Source organism: Panthera uncia, chromosome D4 (genome assembly GCF_023721935.1).
Source record: "Panthera uncia isolate 11264 chromosome D4, Puncia_PCG_1.0, whole genome shotgun sequence".
NCBI classification, from domain to species: Eukaryota; Metazoa; Chordata; class Mammalia; order Carnivora; family Felidae; genus Panthera; species Panthera uncia.
The window spans coordinates 2,722,347-2,744,367 of NC_064807.1; the positions used below are offsets into that span (position 1 = coordinate 2,722,347).

General features: G+C 54.7%; 1 protein-coding gene across 1 annotated transcript in view; it reads right to left on the reverse strand.

The window, feature by feature from the left end:
• The window catches only part of SHC3 (SHC adaptor protein 3), a 46,461-nt gene that overhangs the window by 22,499 nt on the left and 1,941 nt on the right, over positions 1–22,021 (reverse strand). Inside the window, exons 2-8 of the mRNA XM_049640458.1 lie at positions 21,740–21,859; positions 18,970–19,023; positions 13,718–13,769; positions 8,901–9,027; positions 5,283–5,433; positions 4,233–4,320; positions 1,282–1,437 (exon numbers count right to left, since the gene is read on the reverse strand). Of these exons, the coding sequence (XP_049496415.1) occupies positions 1,282–1,437; positions 4,233–4,320; positions 5,283–5,433; positions 8,901–9,027; positions 13,718–13,769; positions 18,970–19,023; positions 21,740–21,847 (736 nt within the window). The 5' untranslated portion in view covers positions 21,848–21,859. The remainder of the gene's footprint in view (positions 1–1,281; positions 1,438–4,232; positions 4,321–5,282; positions 5,434–8,900; positions 9,028–13,717; positions 13,770–18,969; positions 19,024–21,739; positions 21,860–22,021) is intronic.

Consider the following 22,021-nt stretch of genomic DNA (forward strand, 5'->3'; position numbering starts at 1 on the left):
CACCACCATCAACATCACTACCATCATCACCATCACCACCATCACCACCATCATCACCACCACCACCATCAACATCATCATCATCATCACCACCACCACCACCATCATCACCATCACCATCAATCATCACCATCACCATAAACAGCACACGTCAAACCAGTAAGGCTGCCTTGACCAAGTGGTAAAGTTACTGAACCTCTAGGATTCTCCATTTTCTCCTCTGTAAAATCGTGATAATAACAGAATGGTAAAAATAATAATGGCAGGGACCTGCAGGACTGTTGCGAAAATTAAACAGAACAACGAATGCCCAGCACTTGTTAAATTATCAAGGCATTTCCTCCCCTGTGAAGTTCTCAGCGAACCGCCAAAGCCACATGGGGATGTAAAGCTCTCTGTGAACTCGGAAGCCTCTCTCAAAATGCCTTAGCAACGACTTCCACTCTCGTTACTCAGTTCACGGATGATTTAGCTGTCCCAGTCTACACGACAAACAGAAGGTCCAGGGCGCACGTTACTACGCTGCTAAGTAACTTCCCATCACACTCCTCATCCTGGTTTGTTTTTCTTCAGGGCACTTGCTGCTACCGGTTACAGCACGGGTTATTCAAGCTCCAGGAGAGTAGGGATTCTGTTTTGTCTTCCTGTAGACCCCAGTAAGTAGATGGGTATAGACACACACTAGGTGCTCACTGGACAGGAATACGGGAGAGTGTGTGTGCATGCGTGCGTGCACGCGAGAGGGCGTATCACCATGTCTTGCTTCTATGTTGGTCATTTTCAACAGACCACAGGCCCTGTGATATGCCATTTCACACTGGCATCCATAGCAACTGATACAGTATTTGGCACATAACGGCTGATTGACATTTAAGTAAATAAACGAATGAGGACGTTTTTGTGTGTATCATTTATCTCGAGATATGTGCAGACAGATCTTCAAGAGGAAAGTCAGTTCCACACAGAGGGGGAAACTGCTTTGTCTCTGGACTTCAGAGAGAGCTGTCATCCCAAAGCAGAGGTCGGCCAAGGGCAAAGCCTTGAAAAGCCCAAGCATAACCCAGAAAAGTGAGGTGGAGCCATGGCCATGCGGTGGCTTCTGCGGGCCTTACGCGGTGCTGACCGGCCACCACACACTGGTGGTCCTCTTTCAGCTGGGGCGGTAATTCACATCACCGTTAATCAAAACCCTGCCAGCAGAAAGTGCGGTCGCGGCAAAGATTTCAGACAGCAGAAAGCAACCCCGGAAGACAAGAAAACCACACGCGAAAAGAAACCCACTCATGTCGAAGAGGTCTTTCCGCGGGCTGCTCTCCGCGCTGCTGCCGGAGGCCGGCGTGGCCTGCGGCGGGATGTGCTGGGCGTTCACGTAGGTGGGGGCTTCTCCGGGGCCCGCGTGAGCTCTCCCTTCCGGCAGGCTGTAGGTGTCCAAGGACCCTGCAACGAGAAAACCAGCGCTCTTTTCTCTTACGAGGGGAAGGCCATTCGCGCATCTATCCGTAAGCCACCCAACACTTCACGGAGGCGTTCCTACGGGCTATCTGGTAGCTAATTCTTCTTGTGGGTCCCCACTGGCTAAATCCCCCTCTTCTGACCCTGTCACCACTGTTGTGTTTGGCCGGGACCATTTCCCCACCTTCATGTCAAGATGCCAGCCCCCGAGGATGGACACCCTGACGGCACGGGCCTGCCCGAGACTCCGGCCCCGACCGGGGTCGGTGGGCGGAGCAAATGCGCCACGGCGGAAGCTGCCTGGGTCCCTCGTCCTTTACAAAGCCCCCTGAGCAAGTAGCAGCAGCAGAACCACGAGCCTCATTAAATCGCCTTGTTCTCCCTTTCGGTGTAAGCGGACGCCTCGTAAGTCAACTCCGTTCTAGCCACGCGATGCCCGGCCCCTTCCTTACAAAACGAAGCATCTCGTCATGCCCCAAGGCTCCATGCAGGAGGCCCAGGGTGGGTGTGTGATGGAGGACCCCACCCAGGGGCAGCGCCCCCGCGGGACTTCTCAGCTGTGCCACGAGAGTGCCAAGGCTGGTCTGGGGCCCGAGGGGTGATGGTGGTGCCTGATCCCACTTGCTCGGGTCGCCACGGGATCCCCGTCTGTGACGCACTTACACAGACAGACTCTCAGGACCACCGCCCTCTGGCAGCGCTGTCTCTGGAGAGAAGTCACCTTTCACACCCCACGGGCGGCTCAATCCAGTTGGCAAGAGGGCTTCTTAAGCTTTCCCCAGAGCCTGTTGTTGGGCTTGGGCAGCACAGCACTGCGAGAGGACGCAGGTGTCCTGTTAAAAGTCCTTCGTGTGTCTACACCTGTTCCTGAGTATGACTTCATGTTTCATGGGACACTCCTGTGTTACATGTCCTGGCTCCACAGCGGCTCCTTGCCACTCACGTGTGTGTGTGTGTGCGTGTGCATGAGTGCACGTGGCGAGCAAATCAGTCTGTACGAAGGATTTTACAAACTAAGTTTTTTTTTTTTACAAACTAATTTTAAAAGGAGAATATCAAAAGCCCAACAAGTAACTTTCCTGACGATGGCCCTTTCCCACTGGGACCATGGCAGGTGCAGAGCTGGGGACAGGGGGGCATTCACACCACGATGGGGTCACCGAGTGTTAATTTTCGGTAAGGGACAACGGCTGCCAGCAAATTAACAGAGGATATTCTTACCCGATGGAAAAAAGATATTTATTGCTTTCAACTAAGAACTTGAAATTCATTGAGACATATGACCCTTAGGTGGATTTCTACCTTGGAGTCTCTTACGTTGTCTGATCCTGATCTGGCCAGGGTGGGGGGAGGGGGTGGAATGGGAACACACAAGGAGAGACTCATTTTCAAGTGAACCTGACATACTTTTCAATAACAGCCAGCATCTGCTGTAAACGATGTGTCTCCGTTGGTCCTTAGCAGTTGTTAATGTGGTCAAGCACACACGTGTTATAGAAATACTTTTAAATTTTCTTTTAAAGCTTATTTATTTTTGAGAGAGACAGAGACAGAATGCGAGTGGGTTAGGGTCAGAGAGACAGGGAGGCACAGAATCCAAAGCGGGCTCCAGGCTCTGAGCCGTCAGCACAGAGCCCGACGCGGGGCTCGAACCCATGAGCCGCGAGATCATGACCTGAGCCGAAGTCGGACGCTCCACCGACTGAGCCCCCCCGGCGCCCCTAGAAATACTTTTTAAATGTCTGTAGAACAGAGGTAAGAACATAGAAAAAAGGTGCTCCTGGCACAGCTCGGACTCTGGTTTGCTACGTGTTTCCTACTGGGAGCTGGAGCTGCGTGCTGCCTCCACCAGGCCTTACGCTATACTGAGGGCCCCACACACGGGTCCTCCCTTAGCTCGGGCAGGTGAGGCCAGAAACGGCCTCACGAGGGGGCAGTTCCAGAAATGTATTGTCATCTATTCCCCGGTGGGGACGGCCTCGACATGAAGCCAAAATATGGTCACACATACATACGTGGACGTGTTAATCAGAAATCAGAGCTTAATTCCCCGTTGCTGCTTCTCCTTCAGACCCTGAGGGGTCAGCAGCCAGGGGTCAGGACCCCCGAGCTACTGAGGGAGTTCAGGAAGAAGCTGAACGTCGAAAGAACCCCGTAGAACACACACACGGACACGCTCGGGTGTACAGAGCCTACTGTTAGCTCCTGGTCACGGCCGAACTGTGGCAAGTGGGGACACGTCAGTCGACGTGACACGATAGGGAAGCACCCCTGAAAGCGCCCAGGGCCCGCGTGGGACTTGATTATCCACGCCACCTCTAGTGCGTGTAGGCTCCGTCCCTCCCGAAGCTGACCCTGGACAGGGCAGGCGGGGGCCGGGCAAGGAAGGGAAAGCTACCAGTTCCTGTTAGGAGTCGTGGGGCACAGCCCCGCTGGAGCGCTGAGGGACAGCGCAAAACACACGTCAGAGGGCCCCAGCCACCAGCCACCCAAACGGGTGCGGGCCCGTGGGGAGGCCCGCGCCTCAGCCCCCTGGTAGGCAAGCCATCCTGCCGGGAGGACAAGGACGCATCCAGGGTGCACGCGAACGGGGAGCGCTGGGACAAAGGGGAGGCACCAGAGGACGAGCGGCGCCCCCACAGCCCTCCTTCTTGTGTCCGCGACGGGTGGGGGCCTCAGTCTCGCCGCCTCACACGTGCGCCGCCAGCCCCCGGTCGAAGTCCCCGCCGGGAGCGCGTGCTCCCGTGTCTTCTTCCCTCCCGCCTGGCCGTGCCCCTCACCTTGCCGGACAGGTGCTTGCTTCCAGTCTTCGCCGAACGGCTCTCCCAGGTGTCTCCCTTGGTAGTACGTCTGCTCTTTGCCTGCAAACTACAGACGTGTGTAAATGCCCAGAAGAAAAGCTGCCTCTTCCCCTTTCTCCATCCCCCAAAGCCACAGCCCAGTAGAAGGGACCCCAACGGCGGGTCTGCCACATCCCTAATCACACCCACCTTTTCCTTCCTGCCTCGCGGTTGGCATTAGGGTTCGGGAAACGCGTTTGCACGGGTGTGGGGAAGAGGCTGCGTCTCATCAAAACCACACACGCCCCTCCTTGTTTTCATTTCACGCCACCAGCCCTCCCTAAGTGTGACCGAAAATGGGGCTCTCCTACATACTCGCGGCCACATCACCGACGCGCCCTCGGGTAAAGCTCAGGTACGTCAGAACGCACCTCCCTCAGCCAATCACACCCGGACAAGTCCGCCCCGTCCATCTCTCCGCGTCAGAGCTGCGGACGCTTGATTTCCGTGTTGTTTTGCCACTTTCGTCAGTGTCATTATTATTTGCATAAGGTGGGTGACCTCACAAAATTCTCTGTCACGAAATAGAGACGCAGTAACTCTAAAAAGCAATCGCCTTACTGGAACGGTGTTGATTTGGAGGAAAACTCAGGGAAATGAAGAAAAGGGAAGGCTCATAAAACGCTCATCATTTTAAGGGCCCGCACCCACTGTCTTCTGGGGGAAAGAAAGCACCCCGAGCCTTTGAAAAGTCCTGAACTCTTTCGTCTCCTCACGAAGCTCCCAGGATAATGGCATTCGCCCCGGGATGGAGAGGAGACCCCCAGACTTGCACCTCCGGAATCACAACCTAGTTCCCAGACATGTGATTAACGCCTTAGGACGTTAAAGCAAAAGCCTCCCCTATGTGTCTGCGTGTGTAATCCAAGGGGAGGGAGCAGATGAGTTATTGCACCAGAGACCGGACAGAACGCCAGCCTGTGAGCACAGTAGAAGAAAATGGAAGGAAGTGCTCGAGGGGCCAGACCCAGGCAGGGGTGTGGGACTTACCTGGGCCGTGTCAGGGGCATGGGGTCTGGCTTGCAGCCGCACGTCCACAAAGCCCCCCGGAGGGGGCGCCTTGCTTGGGATGCTGTTGTAGTACGGGTGGTCTGAGCCATCCCCCTCCTCTTCAGTCCAAGGCTCGTCCAGACTCTGCATTCTGTTAGAAGAGGGGTTTTCCAGGGCTTTAGCCAAAAGTGGAGTTTTTTGTCAAAACCAACAAATCTAATGTTAGGACCTGCTACCCCAGAAAAGAGAGTTCAGTCACTGCCTCCTCACTATCTAGATCTCAGCTATGAAAAGCAGATGAATGGGCTGGCCAGATACTTCTGCCTTCATCGCTGTCCTACCTTCTGGAAAATTCCACTCATCTTTGAAACAGGGAAGAAGTTTAAAATGTTAATAACTGGAGGCGCCTGGGTGGCTCAGTCGGTTGAGCGTCCTACTTGGCTCAGGTCATGATCTTGTGGTTTGTGAGTTCGAGCCCCGCCTCGGGCTCTGTGCTGACAGCTCAGAGCCTGGAGCCTGCTTCGGATTCTGTGTCTCCCCCTCTCTCTGCCCCTCCCATGCTCATGCTCTTTCTCTGTCTCTTAATAATAAATAAACGTTAAAAAAATATTTTTTAAAGAAATTTTATGTCCATACCTGCATTTGGAGCTGAAGTTCTTCTCAACAGATAAGATCCTGCCTGCTTCATTTTCTTTCCCCAAAACTTTGGCGAACTTGATGATATAAAAAACTACACAGAAAATTCTGACCTTAAGTGTATTCTCAGAGGAGCACGGCAACTCAGTGAGCTCCCCACCCATTTTTGTGCATATAATTTTTATAGATTTATCTCGCTTTTATGTAAATTTCAGAAGTACAGAAAAGCATAATAATTAACATAAAAGATACGCATCCACCATGGACAGTAAGTGTGAACATTTTGCTCTATTGGCTTTTTCTACTTTAAAAAAAATTTTTTTTATAATTTTTTTTTAATCTTTACTTATTTTTGAGAGAGAGACAGCGTGTGAGCAGGGGAGGAGCAGAGGGAGAGGGAGACACAGAAGCTGAAACAGGCTCCAGGCTCCGAGCTATCAGCACAGAGCCCAACGCGAGGCTCAAACTCATGAACCGTGAGATCATGACCTGAGCCAAAGTCGGACGCTTAATTGACTGAGCCACCCAGGCGCCCCTACTTAAAAAAATTTTTTTTTCAGTTTATTTATTTTTTGGGAGAGAGAGAGACAGAGTGTGAATGGGAAAGGGGGAGAGAGAGACACACACAGAAGTCTGAAACAGGCTCCAGGCTCTGAGCTGTCAGCACAGAGCCCAACACGGGGCTCAAACCCCTGAACTACGAGGTCATGACCCGAGCCAAAGTCGGACGCTCAACTGACTGAGCCACCCAGGAGCCCCACTTTTTTTTTTTAAGAAATAAAATTCATCACGGGTGTACAGATTCATCATATTAGCAGTAAAATGTGAGCGGTGGCATGTAGGTGTGTGTGCAGGGGCTCACCGTCTGTTGGAACGTTTTCATTATGAAATGTCAGGGAGCAGACTCACCCACCAATACAGTTAAATCCCACCCACCGCCGCCTGGTCCCCAGATACTCCAGAGATGGTGTGGGATATCCTGACGTGTTATACATGCGTCGTACACGTGCGTGTTATCTGCATACTACACCTATGTTGTTTGTTTGGTTTTAAAGTTTCCGTGTTTCATATCCTTTTTCACTGCACTTCAGATTTTTGAGGTTTATTCCGGGAGCACAGATGTACCGATCTCCTTTTTTTAATGGCTAGGTCCCATTATACACGTAATTGACAAGTAGCAGGATAACGAGTGAACTTTAAAATTTTATACACAGTATACACAGTTTATGGATAGTGGGTGTGTATATGGGGTAGGAACTGACACTTTCTAACTGCTCCTCCCACACACAGGCCCGTCTGAGCGCAGGGAAGCTTGACAACGGGGAAAAGTGGGGTCCTCACAGGCACCTCCCAAATGAATCGCCTTAAAAGCAATCTCTCAGGGGCGTCTGGGGTGCTCAGTCGGTTAAGCGTCCAACTCTCGATTTTGGCTCAGGTCATGATCTCACGATCATGAGATCGAGCCCCGTGTCAGGGTCCTCGCTGGGCATGGAGTCTGCTTGGGATTCTCTCTCTCCCTCTGTCTCTGCCCCTCCCCACCAAAAACAACCTAAAAAAAAAAAAAAAAGGCGATTTCCCACCAAAAACAACCTAAAAAAAAGGCAATTTCCCACCAAAAACAACCTAAAAAAAATAAAAAAGGCCACTTCCCAGTAGGTGAGAAAATGACTGAGAATGACCCAGTCAGGAAAGGGGCAGAGCTCAGAGGTGTGAACGAGGCCTTCGTGCCTGAGTCACATAACGGGGCTGCAGACGTTAGAGCAACAGTGAAAAAGCGAATTTTGGAGAAATAAAGGTTTGTTTGCAATGAACACACCTTTAGAAGAGGCTTTCATTATGCAAGTCCGATCAAGGACGGACTATTGATACGCCCCCACATGGCTTTCTTTTAACTATTTATGCTGCATGGAATATTCTTATGTCTGAAGGAAACTCAATGCTAGATCCTGAAGGTTGTTTTACAATTCGTATTTGTATGAACTATTTCACCAAACACGTAAAACAACAACCGTCCATTGGGTGGCTCAGTCGGTTAAGCATCCAACTTCAGCTTAGGTCACGATCTCACGGTTTGTGAGTTCGAGCCCTGTGTTGAGCTCTGCACTGACAGTGCGGTGGCTGCTTGGGATTCTGTGCCTCTCTCTCTCTCTCTCTCTGCCCCTCCCTCTTCTTTCTCTCTGTCAAAATAAGTAAATAAAAATTAAATTTTTTTTTTTAAACGTTTATTTATTTTTGAGACAGAGAGAGACAGAGCATGAACGGGGGAAGGTCAGAGAGAGAGAGGAAGACACAGAATCGGAAACAGGCTCCAGGCTCTGAGCTGTAAGCACAGAGCCCGACGCGGGGCTTGAATTCACGGACCATGAGATCATGACCTGAGCCAAAGTCAGACGCTTAACTGACTGAGCCACCCAGGTGCCCCTAAAAAAATTTTTTTTAAAAAAGCGAGAATGCTGTTCCCTTTTAAAGAGAATGCTGCTGATTCATCCTGGCCAAGGGGCAGGCGTGCCCAGGGCCACAGGAGGCTTTGGGTCCTCAGGCTACCCAGCTCAGGGCTTCACGGAAGGGCCCAGAGTTAGGACCGCGCTGACCACAGTGGCACGGACGGGGGACATATCCCACCTGTGAGAAGAGGACTCACGGAGGCGACACGTGGAAATCTCACTTGGTTGCAGAGGACACGGCAGGAAGGTATTACAGTGCATTTCCGTGACCTTGGCTACTGTCTCTACAGTTTCTAGAAAATGTTTTCCCCAACGTTTGGGGCCTCAGCCATCCGTGGGCTTCCTTCCGACGGTGGGTCTCCCAAGCCCCGGCCCAGACCCGCCAGGTGCATCTGAGCCAGGAGCCCCGTGACCGACCACGTCTGTCCAGACCACACTTCACGGAGGCCGTCTCGTGGTTTCTCCTTTGAGACATTCTCAGACGAAAGCCCATAGAACGCGGGAAGGCCCGCGCACAGGGGGTCACAGCGCTACTCACCGGTCATGGAAAGCGGGGACCTTGGAAGGACACTGCAAATACTGCTTAAAGCGGAGTTCAAAGGCCTGTCCGATGGAGCCGATGACATCCTGGGCCAGCCCGTCGCAGCACTCCAGAATGTGACACGCTGGGAGAGCAAACGTACAGGCCTGTTAGAGACGCTGGGCCACCAGGCTCCCACTGGGGAGGTGCCCCCGTCCCCCACTCCCTGTCCCGGCAGCTCCACCCACAGCCCGATCCCTGGGCCACGGCCACGAAGCGTCACCGCGGGGATGCATTTCTTAAGGGCTCTGCTCTCTAACACCAAAGGTCCTCTTTGCAAGTACATTTAAAATTTTTAAATTTCAAAATGGTTAACAATTTCTTAACCATCCACGAAATACCAACTCAGAGCTCAACAGAGAAACAGGGTTTGGAAGGAAACGTCGTGATAAAGAAGGTGGCAGTAAGAAGGAACGGGTCCCCCTCCGGCCCCCTGAGCCTGGACAACGGTCCCAACCCGGCTCCTGCTGAGGGACGCCTGAGCCACTCCGTGGCTGTCCGCTCACTTCCTCGTGGGAGTCAAGCGGCCTCACCGAATGCGGCAACTCAGAACAGTAAGAACCCCTCAAAAGAGGAGTTTCAGGGGATGTTAATTCACGGGGACCCCCCGCCACATGCCAGGGCGCCTCTTGAATGTGGGGCTGGCTGTTGGCACAGGTTCTCAGACAAGCAGCTTGTGCTAAAGAGCAGATCACAGCTGGGCTCCTGTGGCCCGATGTGGGGGGGAGGGCAGGCCTCGGGGGGCCTGGAGCAGCTCCCAGCGGCTTTGCGACAGGCACTCACTGTCCCACGAGGGCAGGCCGTCCCGGAGGCCAAGCTGCGGCACAATCCGTGTGGAGCCGCCAGAGAAGAGGCTGCAGGGGCACAGGGACCGCTCTGCTCCCCGAGAAATACGAGGTCTCCTCCCAGATCCATGTCTGTGCGCCCCCGGGAACCCCAGGCCTCCCTGTGTGACCCGCGCTGCCCCATCCTGTTACTAACGACGGGGAAAGAAACCCTCGGGGGAGGCACACCAAACCGCCCTCCTGCCGCACGAAGCCAGCAGGGCACCGTGGAGCCCACGCGGACGGCGGCCACCAGCCCCGGGGTCCGCGGGCTTCCTGTCCCCCGGGCTGCAGGGGAGCACCCTGGGGACCCAGGGAAAAGCACGTCCTGAGGCTCTGGATCGCAGCGCGAGCCCTTGGGAGCACTGGGGATGGCCAAGAGGTTTGTCCCAAGGAGACAGATGCCTGGCTGTGTTTTTATTACTGATTATCGATATTATTTTAGTTGATTAAACACCAGCCCGGGAGGCACAGGGCGAGCCCACATGACACAGCTGTTAGAGCTGCAGGGTCGTGCATTAAGCAGTACGGGTGGCAGTGTCCCTCCAGCTAGTAAGGAGGCGGGAGTCTAGGCAGGAGGGAGGAGAAGAACCCCAGCCCCCCCCCCTGCTTGTTTGCAGCCACGCACGCCCACCCCCGAGGGGGACCAGCCGAGGGCTGCCTGGTCGGTGCTTCGGGGAAGAGTAGAGACGGGAAGGGCCAACAGTGTGCAGCTCACTGTTCTTCTGAAAAGAGATACAGCAGCCGCAGTGAAGGAAGAACGGGTTTCGGTAGGGGGCTGCCCCATCGCTCCTGTCTACACAGCAGGGAGCTGGAAGCCTGCTTCCTGAGAACTGCAAGATGCAGGGCCGCAGCAGAAGCAGGCACCCTGTCCCGCCGAGGGTCGAGTCCTGGCTGTCAGAAACCGGGGGCGGCAGAAGCTGTAGCCGCAGAATTAAATCACGTCTCCCTCCCGGCTCTGGCACCTGCAGTCCTTGGTGGCCTGAGAAAACACTGTCTGAGGGCTGGGGTCCGAGGGTCTGTCCCGGGGCCTCTCTGTTCCAAACTGCACTCGAAATCCAAAACGAACTCTGGGGTGAGGGTCTCCGGGGCTGCTGTTTTCTCTGAGAGCATCGCAACAGTCTTTTCCCCTCACCCCCTCACCGGCATGACTGGGCACATACAGGAACGGTGAGGCCCTCGCCAACGGTGACCGCCCCTGAAGGAGGGGGCAGAGCTGGGGGCGTCACTCAGGGGCCACGAAGGAGCAGACCACTGAGAGGCACGTACAGAGCTGTGGTGCCGTGAAGACTCAAATACGTCGTAAAACCTAAAATGTGGCCCAAAACGGACGTGAGGGCCACAAAATGGGGCCGTTCTTCGTTCCGTCCCTTCTGGGGGAAACTGGCCCTCCTGTTACAGGGTGGGCGGTCTCGGGGTGGGGCTCGTGTGCCCACGTTGTCTCCCCCACCCCTCAGACCAATAAACAAGGTCGCTCTAGGGAGAACCGCTCACGCCTCTGAGCTGCTGGCCTCACACGAGGGAAGAGACGTCCTCGGGCCGCGTCACGGAGGGCACTCGGGAGCAACACGCACTATGGCCCCCGTAATCATACAGGCGGGGGGGGGGGGGGGACGGCATGTTCCCTCAGACGGGCCAGCCCCACGTGTCTTCCACACACAGCAAACGCTGCTGGTCAGAGGTCATCATCGGGACACCAGCTCGCGGTTTCCCCATTGGCTCCAAACACGTCCGGAGCCTGCACCATAGCCCAGCCCTCTGACAGCTGCGGGCTGCGGGCTGGGGTCTCCGTCCACCTGATGCTGTCCCCACGGCGTCTGCGGGACACCTGCTCCGCCAGCACAGGCGAGCGATGCCCCCACGGCACGTGGCCGCCGTCTCCGCCAACCGGGGACTGGTAGGGGCCCCTTGGACATCTGGGGTCTTACCCAACTAGAAAATGCCCCAGGAACAGCGACCACGGTCCCTTCTTCACGGCAAACCGACAATCCTCACCCCTTGGGAGGAAGGCTGAACAGTAATGGCCTCCTAGGAGGGAGGCACAGACCCCCTGAACTCAAGCATGGTTTCCAGCCAACACTGGTCTGTCATCTGGGGAATCCATCGGAGTGGCAGGAACTTAACCACGGTTGACGTGAGGGCGGGCTGGCGGACGGCAGGCCCTAACCCCGGATAACCGCACACCTTATAAGAAGGTGCCCACGTGAAGACACAGCCATGCTCGGAGCAGAAGGCGGCATGAAGATGGGCCACTGGAGCCACATGGCCACAAGCCAGGATGCCCAGACGGCCAGAGCACCGCCAGGAGCTGGGAGAGGCAGGCGGGGTCCCTGCCCCAGGCTTCAGATGCAGCGCGGCCCTGGCAGTGTCTTGCTCTCAGGTCTCCAGCCTCCAGAACCGTGAGACAACAGCTTCTGTCATTTTCAGCCACCGCCGTGCAGAGTTCTATATGGGAGCCCTCGTGGACCGATCAAACTGCCTCCCACTGGAAGGACGGGCTTGCGTGGAACGGCCAGCCTGCCGCCCTCACCCGGCCGAGCGCTGGTTATCCACAGTCATCACATGAAAGTCGCTGCAAGGTCAAGACGGGGTGGGCTCCACGTGTTAGCCAGGGGTTTCAGGGACAGTCCTTGGCTCAAGACCACCCATGCCCCCTTCCCGTCTACCCTCAGAACTCTGTGAACACCCCCACTCTGGTTCAGGAGTGACAACGTGGCAGTCATAATCCAGGACATGGCGCTTCATTTGCGGGGTCCCCCTCGCCCCCCAGACACCCACGCATCTGGGGGAGAATAAGTGCTAACACTGTATGATGTCATCGTCTGTGACTCTGAGGAAGGAAAGCGGTCCCGCCACGCCACCGAGTACCAGCGTGGGGCAGGAGGCGGCCGTGGGGAGGACCAAATCTTTATAGTCAGACTGGTTTCTGATTTGCAAGGTTCACTGACCTATCAACCATCTAACCTCTCTGCAAACGCCTCCAGGTCGGGCCGCACAACAGTGAAAGCGTCTGTACGCGGACCCCGGGGGGGTCGGTGCACCTGGGGGACAAGTCTCACCACATGGCGCCACCTCGCGGACAGTCAACCCGTTCTCTGTGTCCAAGACACAGTACCGGGGGGAGGGCACGACAGCATGCTAAGATCTCACGTGCACTGACATTTTAAAAGAAAAGAATATACGTGTACGTATGTGGATAAAAAGTCCCGTAAAGCAAACTAGAAAATCTTAACAGTCGGTACCTGGGGTGGAGGGTGGGAGGAGAGGGGAGCCAGTGCTTTGTATTGCTATCGACACCCCCTGGCGATCTTCGTCAGCGAGTTCTAAGCTGGGGTCACAGGGTGCGTCAGTATCCAAGGGTAGCACTCACCTGTGGTCAGCCCACCCGCCCGGGCTGTCGGCGCCCATGGTGGGTCTTCGGTTTTGTACGTGATAAAAGGAACAGGGTGGTGAGTGTGGAGGTCTAGGAATAAAGGGCCCATGAGGATGGAAAGCTCGTGAATGCCCCACATCCCCCATTTCCAGCCTCGTCTGAGGCCCTGGCAGCTTTGTGGGGTGGAGTGGATGGCACGTGAGCGTGGACTGCTCAGGGCAGCGTAGGCTTCTCGGGGTGACGTGGTTGGCGGTGGGGCTGGGGCCGGGCGGGGGGGGGGGGGACACAGCGTTCCAGGTGTGGCCGAGGCCGCTTTCAGGGCACGAACGGGAGCCACAGGTGCAGGTCAGGTGCTCCAAGCCGCACTCCCTGCGTGCAGGTGGGTGTCTCAGGCCCCCGGCCGCCCGGTGTCTCCTGCCCCCACCGAGAAGGCGGGCAGCCCTCAATTCCCGTTAACGGCACGGCAGGACACACGGGTCGTGCTGGTGGAGGGGGTGGGACCAGGGGGAGCACCTGGCGTCCAGTGTTCAGCCTGACCGCGCACGAGTGAGAGACTGTAGGAGTCGAGCATTGCTTACCTCTGCGGTTAACAGGGTCCTTAGCTACGTACGCAACGTAGTCGGTTGTGTCCTGTCAGAGAAAAACGAGGCATCCACGTCACTAACCAAGAGCAAGACAGCACAGCCAGACATACACTACGCAACCCAGCCCAGGAATCTAACGCTCCCAAGGGACAGCCCAGAAGGACGATATTTCTCACACTACAGCGGCCAGGAGTCTCCGGACCTTGTGAAGTGCAGGTTCTGACTCGGAGGGTCCAGGGTGGGGCCTGAGGCTCTGGTGCAGACACCGCCTGTCTGTGCCCACGCTCTGGGCCACGGCCGTGTGATGGGCACCCCGTTCTCTGCACGGCGGATCCCCCCAGGAGCTCTGAACACACTGCTGCCCGAGTCCCAGCTCCCGGATAATCCGCCCTTGCTGGACCGGAGGCCGTGAGGCCTCAGGACAGTTTGAAGCTCTCCAGAAGGTTCTACTGTGAGTCAAGGCTGACAGCCACTGTCCTGAGCTCTGCCTGAATCAGCGGTCGTCAGTCCAAGCTGGCGTCAGAGTCCCACAACGGGCTTGTGGAGACACAGGCTGCTGGGTGTCGCCTTGGGGCTTCGGATTCTGTGGGTCTGAGGGGAGGCCCCAAAATGTCCATTTCTGACAAGTTTCCAGCCAGTCTCGTAGCTGGTCTAGTAGCTGGTCTGCTGGTCTAGTAGCCATGCGGAAACCAGAAGCAGACGTTCAAAGGTTGGTTGGGAACACCTTCCTGGGTGGATGACATGTGATGGTTCTTTTCTTCTCGGAAATAAGTAGTAACTTTAATCTTTTAAAATGTTTCACACATATGAGCTCTGAGTAGTAGCCTGGCTGTTCCGGGTGAAATCCGAGTCTGCGTGGTGGCCTCATCTGATCCGTGCACGGAGGAGGCTCTGTCCTCAGACGTAGGCTGGGCCGCCTCTAAACAGGCAGAGGAACCAATCATTCTCTTCATTCTGGAAAGCAGAACAGACGTTCCCTGCAAAGCTGACATTCTCAACATTTGTAAAGTCTCAGGGGGGGCAACCGGTAAAGGCTCACCCCGTCGTTGCAGATTTCTCCCAAATGTCGTTGCTTCGAAGGGCTCCAACATTACAGATGAGCTCCAGGTTTTCAGCATCCAGAAGATTCTGTGTCGTGACTGCCTTCATTACTACTCTCCGTGGGCAGGGGATGACCCCTTCTCTCTCTGCCGTGCTCCAGGAAAACCCTCCGATGGGAGAGGGGACGACTGGGAGCCTGGGGACATGCAATGATTACTGAGCGCCCCAGCAGGCAGCACCAGGCACAGGGTGCTTTTCCATACGTGGTACATGGTTTCCCAGAACTCACAGCGACCCGCTGGGTCTGAGGAGGGGAGGAGGGCCCTCCAGCGGGTTTTGACATGACTGGTTGCCACCAAGGGTCCCTCCAGTATGCTGCCCGTCTACGCTGTTCCAGGCTCCTCCTTAGGCACTGTCTGCTGGTATATTCCCTGAGCTGGGAAGGGGGGTGAAAAACAGACCATCAACCCAGTTTCCAGTCATTTCCATCAAGGAAGATCTGGTCAGAATATGAAGCTAACAGCCAAGTAAGGACTCCAGCTTGTAGTCACGGACGCTTTCTGTGGACTCAGGAGATGACAGCATTGGAAGGGTCCTAGGACAGCACCGGCGTCTCTCCATCCGAGCTCTGTGGAATTCTAGGGCTGGTCAGGAATATTCTCCAGTGTTTGAGATGTGACCAGACTTTCTTTCTAACTTCGTGTTTTAGTTGCCATAATAATCTTACAAATTAATACAAGAATATCCGGGACCATCTGAATGACCACTGCGTCATCGGTTCTGCGTTGCAATGTCAGCGACAAGGTTGTCACTTGGGTTTCCAACATTACAGATGCCAGGTTTTTAAAGAATTCGAGAAAAAAGAACACTCAGACTAGATGCTTTTGCCCCAACTCAAGCAATTAATGTCACATTTGCACACAACGATGCATCACTGAAGTGCTTACTTCAACAGAATAAATTAGTGGAAGGACTGAGTCACCCAGGCACCTGACGTAGTAAAGAGATGCTGACCTTGAAGGATTCCGCACCGTGGCGGCCGGTTCGAGAGTCCCTCTGAGAGCAGAGATCTGGGTGGCGTCAGCAAAACCACCCATCCCGGTAAATTCCTGTCACTTTGAATGTTTCTGGCTTTACTGTGTTTATCAGGATTAAACTTTCAAACGTGATCGGGGCTTACAGTTCAATAGGACATATGAACCCAAGGAATGTACACTTGATTTATTTTTGTGCATGTTTGGGTGACAAAATTAATTTGAGTCAACACTAGTGGCATACACCAAGAAATTCTTCTTCTTAAATTCTTACTCCAGTCTGAGAAACGCTGCTCTGGGGAAGGAAGGCCAGGAAAGAGACATGACATGTGTCCTGTCCCTCAGATGGTTTAGGGTCAAGCCAGGACAGAACTCTTCTAAAGCCAATGTTGATCATTGTCTGGCACGCTAGGGGAGTGTATTGGTGTTCAGAACGTTGTTCTAGACATCATCCAGTCACACAGAACACCAAGTTCCACAGATGGGGCTGCCTGCTGCCCGTCCTGCGCCCCTGTTGCCACCCCCCAAACCTTTCTGAGCCTGGCTGGCACCCTGACCCCCTTCTAGTGGCCTGTGAACACTGGTAATCACAGCAGATTATGATTACAGGGCATATTTTGGGGGGATTTTGGATTAACAGTGTTTTTCAGCCTGTCTTAGTTGATACTTCAAAACACCATTTTCTTACTGGGTCAACTAGAGCACAAAGCAGTGAGTAGTTACACACTGAGCACCAGAACAAGGGATCGAACCTGGGATTGCTAGTTTTATTGAAACATCTTCCAATTATAATGGTTACAAGCCAGTGCGGAACAGGAACCCACGCACAATGCGAACATGCATTTGGGCTTGGTTAAAATAGGAACTGACCAGGTTTCCTGTCCCCTGGTATCGTGACGTTTTATGCATCAGAAACAAATAAGAAGAAAATATAAAAAGGTTAAAAGCACCCAGTGCTTCCTCTTTTTTAAAAGCAAGGAGGTGAGGAAATTTGAGGCTCACAGACCTGTGTGCACCCTGGAGAACAGGACAATTTGAACAGAAGCCTGTGTCCTTGGCTTCCTGAGCCTTCCGTCTCTGTAGGTCCGCTCATAGCATCATTAAGTTGAGGTTTGAGACAAGTTCTTGGAAGAATCTGTCGCTGCGGGTACGTACTGTTTCTTCCTTTTATTTTGCAAGCTGGGTTACCTCCCAAATTTCGGAAACTATGGCTATGAGCATCACACGGGGCCAGCGGTGAGACGCCTCTGCGAGTTGACTGGAGCCACGTGCAGACACAGGTGGAGGCGTGAGGACAGGTGTGCGTGCAGGTACACAGCAGGTGCACCTGTCCCTCGAGATACAATCTCTAGTGGCAGACTCCCACTTGCTAAATGTATGTCTCCATGAGGTCTTTCGCTTTATGATAAAATGTAAGAGATTAAGGGATTGGAGGGAAAGTAAAGGAGGGGAGGGGAAGGAAAAGAGGAAACCACGGGGAGAGATTTTGAGGACTAGACCCTAAAGGAAGAGAGCGTGAGTCAGTGGAGGTGCTGAGGGTGGTCCAAGGGTGCTTTGCCATATTCTCTTGGTCAGGCGGGGGTATGAGGGCAAGGAACCACGTGCAGGGTGGCCGAATCCCTCTCCTGCCAATGCCCTTGGCCCAAGGGTCTGGCTGGGCTTGACGCCTCCTTGGGGGGGGGGGGGGGGCAGGAACTGGGGCAGAGGCGGGGGGCGTGGGCTGTCTGCAGCCGAGACACCGGGGGCCGTGACTCCACCAGCCTTTAGAGATGTCGAGATGAGAGCCAGCAGTGGAAAGCGCCCACCCGCTCGACTTGCTGTTCATGAGCCAGCAGCAAGCAAAAGCAGTTCCCCAGGTAGAGGGAGCAGGCCGGGAAAGACACACGAAGTCCTCACAGCCTGGGAAATACCCCCTTCCCGGCCAGACCAGGACGGGATCTCCGCACCACACCGGCTACTCCGGCTGCCCTGGACCCGGAAACTTGCACATAACGAAACAGCAATAACAACAAAAACACCACTTTTAAGCCTCATTGTTTTATTATAAAAGACTTATTCGACAGCAAAAGGACATCATGCCAGGATATAGAACAATTTTTCTTTTTGAGTAAATGTAGCTTCAAGAAAACACTCACTCGGTCGTCCTAATTTTTAAATACTTCCCCAGACTGGTGAAAACATGGCCCGGACCAATGAGAAATGGTATGAGGGCAGTCTTGGGGGCGGGTGTTTTCTCCCTCACGGCTCCAAGGGCTGACTGGCTCTTCTTCCCTGGAGATAGTTTCCTGCCTGCAAGCTGTTTCCAAGGGCTGGCCAGCAACAGTGAGCAGCAGTTAGTGTGTGTGGGTCTGGCTCTGCTGGGGGCGGGGGTGGGGTGGGGGGGTGGGGGAGGAGGAGGGGGCAGAGCGGGAAGAGCAGAAAGGGAAGAGGGGGAGGAGAGGAGGAGGGGAGGAGAGGAGAAGGAGGGGGGAGGAGGAGAATGGAAAGGGAGGAGGAGGAGGGGGAGGAGGGAGGTGAGGAGGGGGAGGGGGAGCAAGGGGTTTGTGGGTCCTGCCTCTCATGACGCCGAAAATGAGCACTGACACCATCTTGACCAAACGTGAGGAGTGAATTACCTTGTGACCTTCTTAATAAAAGCAGCAATGCAAAAATAGAACATTCCCATTCTGCCTTGCCCCCTCTCTCTCCCTCTCTCTCTCTCTCCCTGCACTCCCTCCCTGCTGGCAAAGCAAACCAGTAAGACTATAACATTAAATGTGGGTAGAAAAATTCCAATTTCAAACATCTATGAATAAACCAGACTAAGTCAACTCACAGGCTTCGCGTAGACTTCAACCGCGAAACCAAAGGGCCCTGCCGGAGCCCAAGAGAAAAAAGGAACGAAGCAGGACCCACAGTGACCCACAGTCATCAGACGGGGCGCCTGACGGCTGACACTGGGGCGCGTTCCCAGGACCTCTTCAGAAAGCCAGTACTTGGAGGACTTTTGACCGCTTTGGTATAATGGAACGAGAACTAATGGTGGTCGAGAAGGGCTTACGGAACCAGGTGGGGGGAGAGCTGTCATCACAGTTACCTTTCCCGATCGTGCCCTAGAACGCATCCCTGGGAGGAAGGCCCCTTCTGGAAAAGTCCCAACGAGAGCAAGGGAAAGCAGCCCCGGGCACTTACCGGGTCTCCCCCGGAGGCGAACGAGATGGACTGCATGTGGTGGTTGGCGATGATCTGCAGGCCCAGGACAAGAAAGGAGACACGTCGTTAGTGCCCGCCCCACGTCCTGGAAAAGCCACCGTTTGTCGGCAGGCGATACGACGAGGTTTCCTGAGAATCCGCAAAACTGGTACCCGGCGCAAATAAAGGGATGGAAGTTGTCACACCAGCTGACCGCCGGTGGGCTTTGCCCACACTTTAGCTGCTCACTCAATGAGCTCCCTTGAGGCAACCCTTGAGGGAGGAACCACGGCCGCCCGTTTCACAGATGGGAAGCCCGAGGCTGAAGGACCACAGCTAACGGGGGTCCTAACGACCTTCCCTCTCAGAGAAGGAAAGGGTCTCACCCCCACACGGAAACAGGTCACTGGTGCTATTTCTGCTGTGTCCCAGGCACTCTTGCGACCGGTTCCATCGAGGCAAAGGCCAGGGAGGACATTCCAAGTCAGTATTAAACCCGGAAATTTCCATTAGCTTTACAAACGGCAGCGGAATTCAGTAGACAGTAAATTAGAAGCTGCCCTAAATTTAAGCTGCGACGTAAGTTTCCCATGCTATTTTTATAATGTCAAAGACAATGGAATGACCTTGAATTGAATTCCGGGGTGGAAACAGTGGCCCCATCTCCATCACACCATCACCAGGTTTATTCCCGCACAGCCCCTCAGGCCTTTGGTGGCGGGCAGTCGGAAATTAACGGAGGTGAAATCCCACCGTGCGAGGAGCTTCCCGACTGTGCTCCCGAGATGCTCGAAGCAAACCGGTGTCTGAACTGGGAGAAAACCATTCGTTCTAAAATGCCAAAATGGCATGTGCAAAACCACTCGCAATCTAGAAAGACCTGAGCATATAAATGGATGGAAACAAGGAAGCCGCTCTGGAACCTGTACCAACCCGGCCGGATCCAGCTGCCAGCGGCCGCTTGCAGCCTTCTGGAAGCTTCCTGCCTCCAGCCCCGGGGCAGGGGGCTCCCAGGAGGGCAGCAAAGCACCAGCAATCCCCCCACACGAGGATAAACTTCGAAAAGGTGTTGATTTCTGCTTAGTTTTTGCTTATAAGACAGCCCTCATACTGGAGTTTGGAAACTGAAGCAGGTATTATAATTGAGGGGAAAAAGCAGAAATCCTTTTGGTCACGACGTGTGGCTGTTGCTGTATCATTGTATCTCAGACCTTCGGAAAAGATGGGAGATTAAATGGAGTTTTGAGCCGGTGAATCTCGAGCAGGTGTTTTTGGCCAAGGGAGGTTCGAGGAACACTCGGCAGAGGAGAGCGGCCGGGACTTTCACGGTTGCTCTGCATGGGGGAGGGCAGTGTCCGGCCAGGACTCCTCCTAATTTGCAACAGCCAGGCCGCCACAGGACAGCCAGGGGCGTGAGCGGGGGCTGGCGCCCACCGTCCCGGGCCGTGTTCCTATCATCCCAGAGGGTGCCCCCCGCTCCTGAGCCCAGCCCCACACCCATGCTCCACAAACAGTGAGGACACAGCCAACCAGCCCCCAACCCCAGCACGGCCACGTCCCTTCCACTCCTCCTGAGTTTGTTTGTTTTTCTTAAGGGGGGAATGAGGTGTAATAGGCAGGGATCGGGACGTGTATCCCACAGAATTGAGGGCCACGTCCCGAGGATCCCTAGAAACATAACAGCAACGGCCACACTGCGTGAGAGTGGATATGGGCATGTGGTGCAGGGCAGAGGGGTCCCGCCTTGCAGCCCGGGGTCACAGGTGCTCAGCCCTGAGAGGGCCCCAGAGAAAGGCAGAGCCTGCTGAACCTTCCTAACCCACCCCCACCCCACCCGTCGGAAGGACCAACGTGAAAAGACAGGGATTATCTGTCGGGCAAGTGAGGAATGGAGTAGGAGGCGGTGCCACTCGCTGACCTGGGGAACACTGAAGTCAATAAATATAAATATATTTGGCAACGCAAAGGTAACCCCAGGCACCCCTGGGAACACGGCCAGAGTCAGAGGTGTGCGGGTGGCCCATCTCTCTCCCCGTGGGGACGCATCCCATTTCCAGCTCAGGCCACCGGCAACGGAGCCCCGGGTTGCACGGGGAACACGCCCTTTTACGCGTCTAGGCGTCTTCACCTGCTGGTACCCAGGACAGCCACTGAGACACCCACTGTTCCAGCGGACAGAACTGAGGCCCGAGAGACCTAAGACACACGCTGCCGAGAGGCCAGCATCACACACGGAACCCGCCCCAACGATCGCCACCGCCGTGCGGCCTCGGCCGGCGAGCGGCAGACGTCCCGCACCGGGCAGACTCCCTCCTGTATGCCGCGTGCAGCGACCTAGGATGCTGTCAACCGCGAGTGGCTCCAGATGAGGAACCGCTAAGACAGAAAAAATCTGGCCCATTAAACCACGAGGTGCCATCCACTTCAAGGATGACAAAATGAGGAAATGAGACGTGGGCTGCGGAGTCCAAGAAATACGGTGTAAAAGGAAGTGAAAGACGGGCAAGGAGATGAGGAGTCCGTGGCAAACACATGCACCTGCTTCTACACTGCAAGTCCCTCAATGCCTTTAGACGTTACCCTTAAAAAAAAAAAACGGTAATTTGCAGCAGATTCCAAGAAAACCAATTCTACCTATCATTCCGTGGGCAACCGTTCAAAGGGGCCAAAGTTTGCAGGCTAGTAAAGATTTTAGACAAATGTTCTCTGCCAGACCCAGCAGAGCAGGCAACCTTGCAAAACACCCAAGGGGGCCCGGGCGCCTACAGACCTGTTTGGAGTCGGGCGTCCGCAGGTTCAGGCTGGCGGTGGACACGGTCAGGGAGATGTTCATGCCCGCAAACTGGAGGTTGCTCTTGCCCAAGATGCTGGACAGCATTTTGCTGGGAGGCTGTGAAATCAAGCGGCCAGATTTTAGCTTCCGATTCCGGAGAGGCCGCGCTGTCACAGCCTCTCTGTTGTTCCCGTCTGCTGCACCCCCAAGCCCCCACCTTCCGGCCCTCACTGGCCACGTGAAGGAGGCTGTGCCACGAAGGAGCCGGTAGGCGGGATC